This window comes from Megalobrama amblycephala, linkage group LG3 (assembly GCF_018812025.1).
Source record: "Megalobrama amblycephala isolate DHTTF-2021 linkage group LG3, ASM1881202v1, whole genome shotgun sequence".
NCBI classification, from domain to species: domain Eukaryota; kingdom Metazoa; phylum Chordata; class Actinopteri; order Cypriniformes; family Xenocyprididae; genus Megalobrama; species Megalobrama amblycephala.
Genome location: NC_063046.1, coordinates 47,478,723 through 47,481,825, shown reverse-complemented (window position 1 = coordinate 47,481,825; position 3,103 = coordinate 47,478,723). Strand labels below are relative to the sequence as shown.

At 37.1% G+C, this 3,103-nt stretch overlaps 1 protein-coding gene across 1 annotated transcript in view; it reads left to right on the top strand.

Annotated features, from left to right (window-relative positions):
• Positions 1-2,257, top strand: part of tmem179ba (transmembrane protein 179Ba) — a 5,622-nt gene extending 3,365 nt beyond the window's left edge. Inside the window, exons 4-5 of the mRNA XM_048185780.1 lie at positions 41-119; positions 896-2,257. Of these exons, the coding sequence (XP_048041737.1) occupies positions 41-119; positions 896-1,051 (235 nt within the window). The 3' untranslated portion in view covers positions 1,052-2,257. The remainder of the gene's footprint in view (positions 1-40; positions 120-895) is intronic.
• Positions 2,258-3,103: the final 846 nt, after the last annotated feature.

Sequence of the window (3,103 nt, the reverse complement as noted above, 5' to 3'; positions counted from 1 at the left end):
TGGGTGTATATACTGTATACATGTTTTTGTGCATTTGCAGGTGTGAAGAAGCTCAAAATGAGTCTTGGTTGAGCCCTATAAGTGGGAGCCAGTTCTACTCCAGACTGCACAGTGCAGAGGTAGCTACAAACTCCCTTGATCCCTTATTGACATTCTGGCTTCAAATCTCTCATTTATCTGAGAGTGTTGGAGAAACCTTTCCTGATGGTAAAATTGGAAAAAATCCATAATACATACATGTATACAATTATACTATATTTATGTGTAAATGACTTCATACATGTATAAAATGTATACATTCGTAGACAGTGTTTTAGACTATTATATTGTGCAAATGCATGTATATATTTAACAAAAATACATTATATTTATATATAATATAAATTTTATATATACATATACACACATACACACACATGTATACATGTAAATATTTCTTAAATATATACATGTATATGTGTGTATTTATATATCCATAATAAATATTCACAGTACACAGACATATATTATGTAAACAAACTTTTATTTTGGATGTGATTAATCACTTGACAGCACACACACACACACACACACACACACACACACACACACACACACACACACACACACACACACACACACACACACACACACACACACACACACACACACATATATATATAATAGACAAAATTTGTAGACAATGTTTTAGACAATTATATTGTGCAAATGACTTCATGCACACACACACATTTATATATATTTTTAATTGATTATTTTAATTTTAAGTAAAAAAAACAAAAACAAATTGTCTGTCTCTATTTGCACTAATGCCCTACAAATTTCTCTGTATTTTTTTTCTTTTTCTTCATGTTCAACATCATTTTTAAGACACTTTTATTTTTCTCTCTCTCAGACAGCAGTATGGGTGAATTTCTTCTTTTGGATTATCATAGCAGTTCTGATCCTGCTCCAGCGTAACAAAGGGTCAGAAATCCAGTCAGGAGAAGAGAACCCATCAGTGACCCCTTCTGAAACCGAGCCCTTCTTTAACCGCCCAGGACGTCCTTAGTGAACAGAGACACAGTTAATCTGTGTCGCTCCACACTAAAGCAGTCTATGTGTCACTTGAACACACTCACTCAACTCACACACACACATACGTTCACAAACGCACTGCTGGCTAGCTGAGCCAAGAGGATTTTGGCAGTTCCAGTATACGATCTTGATTTTGTTCACTAGCATTGCCAAGGGTTAGTTGCCATGGTTACTGATCTGTGGCTGGCAGCACAGACCTGGCCGGTGATAGTGTGCGGTTGCCAGATTGGTGGTGTGACCTGAACTGATTGAGACACAGCTTTATGTAAAGAGATCAAATCGGACAACATAGTCAGTGTTTTCAAAAACTAAACATGAGGATTGCATACTCATACTACTACTTTGTTTCCACATGGTGACTCTAGTGTTTTTACTCTCTGGCCAAAACATTTCATGAGTACGTACATCAATTTATAGGCTTTTGTCGAATAGCATCCATTAAATTGAACCTAGCTGACCTGAAGTCAAACCAAGTTAATGCACTGTACTGTGACTGTTAACTTGTCTTAAGTGAAGCTTGCTCTGTGTCAATGTACAACATTACCGCCCTCTCCTGTCTGTTTATATGAATTACTCCATAAATCCCATTAGACGGTGCTCGTGCCTGTTATGTAGGCAAGGAAGCTCCCATAAGTACTCCCCTCCCTAATTTTACATTTCTCTTCCCCATAGTCCTTGGTGTCCTTTACATGGGCAAAACTGCTTGAGAGTGTCTTTCCGAGAGTGTTTGGCTATTAATCTTGTGCCCAGCAGAGGTGTCATTTTTAATGGCTTTTTCCTGCACACAGCCACGGGAGATGTGTGTGTGTGTGTGTGTGTGTGTGTGTGTTGTGTATGTGTGTGTGGGTTGACAGGGACATAAATCCATAATTTGGCTACTGATGGTATCCGCTTTCCACAGGCGAAGTGCCAAATCTGAGGTGCTGCCCACAACACTAAAGTCCTCAGAAACACTGTCCTTCCACCTATCTCGGCTGCACAGTGTCCATGTTTGCTTCAGCCACTAAATGCTTTGGTCTCATCACCTTCTTTTGAAACTTTTTCATTTAACTTAGGTTTTAAAACTGCTGGTTACAGATTATGCACTGATATTTTTTTAAAATACTAAATCTGTTGTATAACATACTATCCTTGGGTGCAATGTAAGCGTTTCAAAGCAATTAAATTTGTCAGCAAAGTTCTTATGGTGTCACAATATGGTATTTTTATTATGTATGGTATAGTATTTTTCATTCATCTGCCACATTGGGGTTGAACATGCCAAACAAGAAATAAAATCAGTTTGAGGCCAATAATCTGATATATAGAACACTTGGAAGTAGACGTCACAGTTACGTCATTGCCGCACATTGTGGTGGCAGATGCAGTTCATGGGGGTCATAATGTATATAATTACAACATGAAATAATATTTAAACCTATAACATTTTAGATATATAACATTAGAACCCAAAACATACTTCATTATATAATTACGACTTTTTTCTCGCAATTGCGAGTTTATATCTCCCAATTCGGCCATTATAACTCGCAATTGCAATTCTGAGGAAAAAAAAGTGAGAATTGCGGGATAAAAACAAGTCTCTTCAAGGGATAGTTCACCTCAAAATGAAAGTTATCCCTTGATTTAATCACCCTCAAGCCATCCTAGGTGTATATGACTATCTTCTTTCAGTCGAACACAATCGGAGATATAACGTTAGTTAAAAAATATCCTTAGTCCTCCAGGGTTTATAATGGTTGTGAATGGGGGGCTGTTTTTTGAAGTAAAAAATCATGCATGCATCCATTAAAAAAAAAAAAAAAAAATCAATACGACTCCAGTGGGTTAATAAAGGCCTTATGAAGCGAAGCGATGCATTTTTGAAAGAAAAATAAACATATTTAAAACTTTATAAATTTAAATAACTAGTTTTCGGCGGACGACCGTACACAGAATGCTCAAGTCGACTTACGCCAAATGAGTAATCCTCTGACGCGATGTATGATGTAGGAGTATTGTAGCTTAGACGCCTCTCACGGTTCAA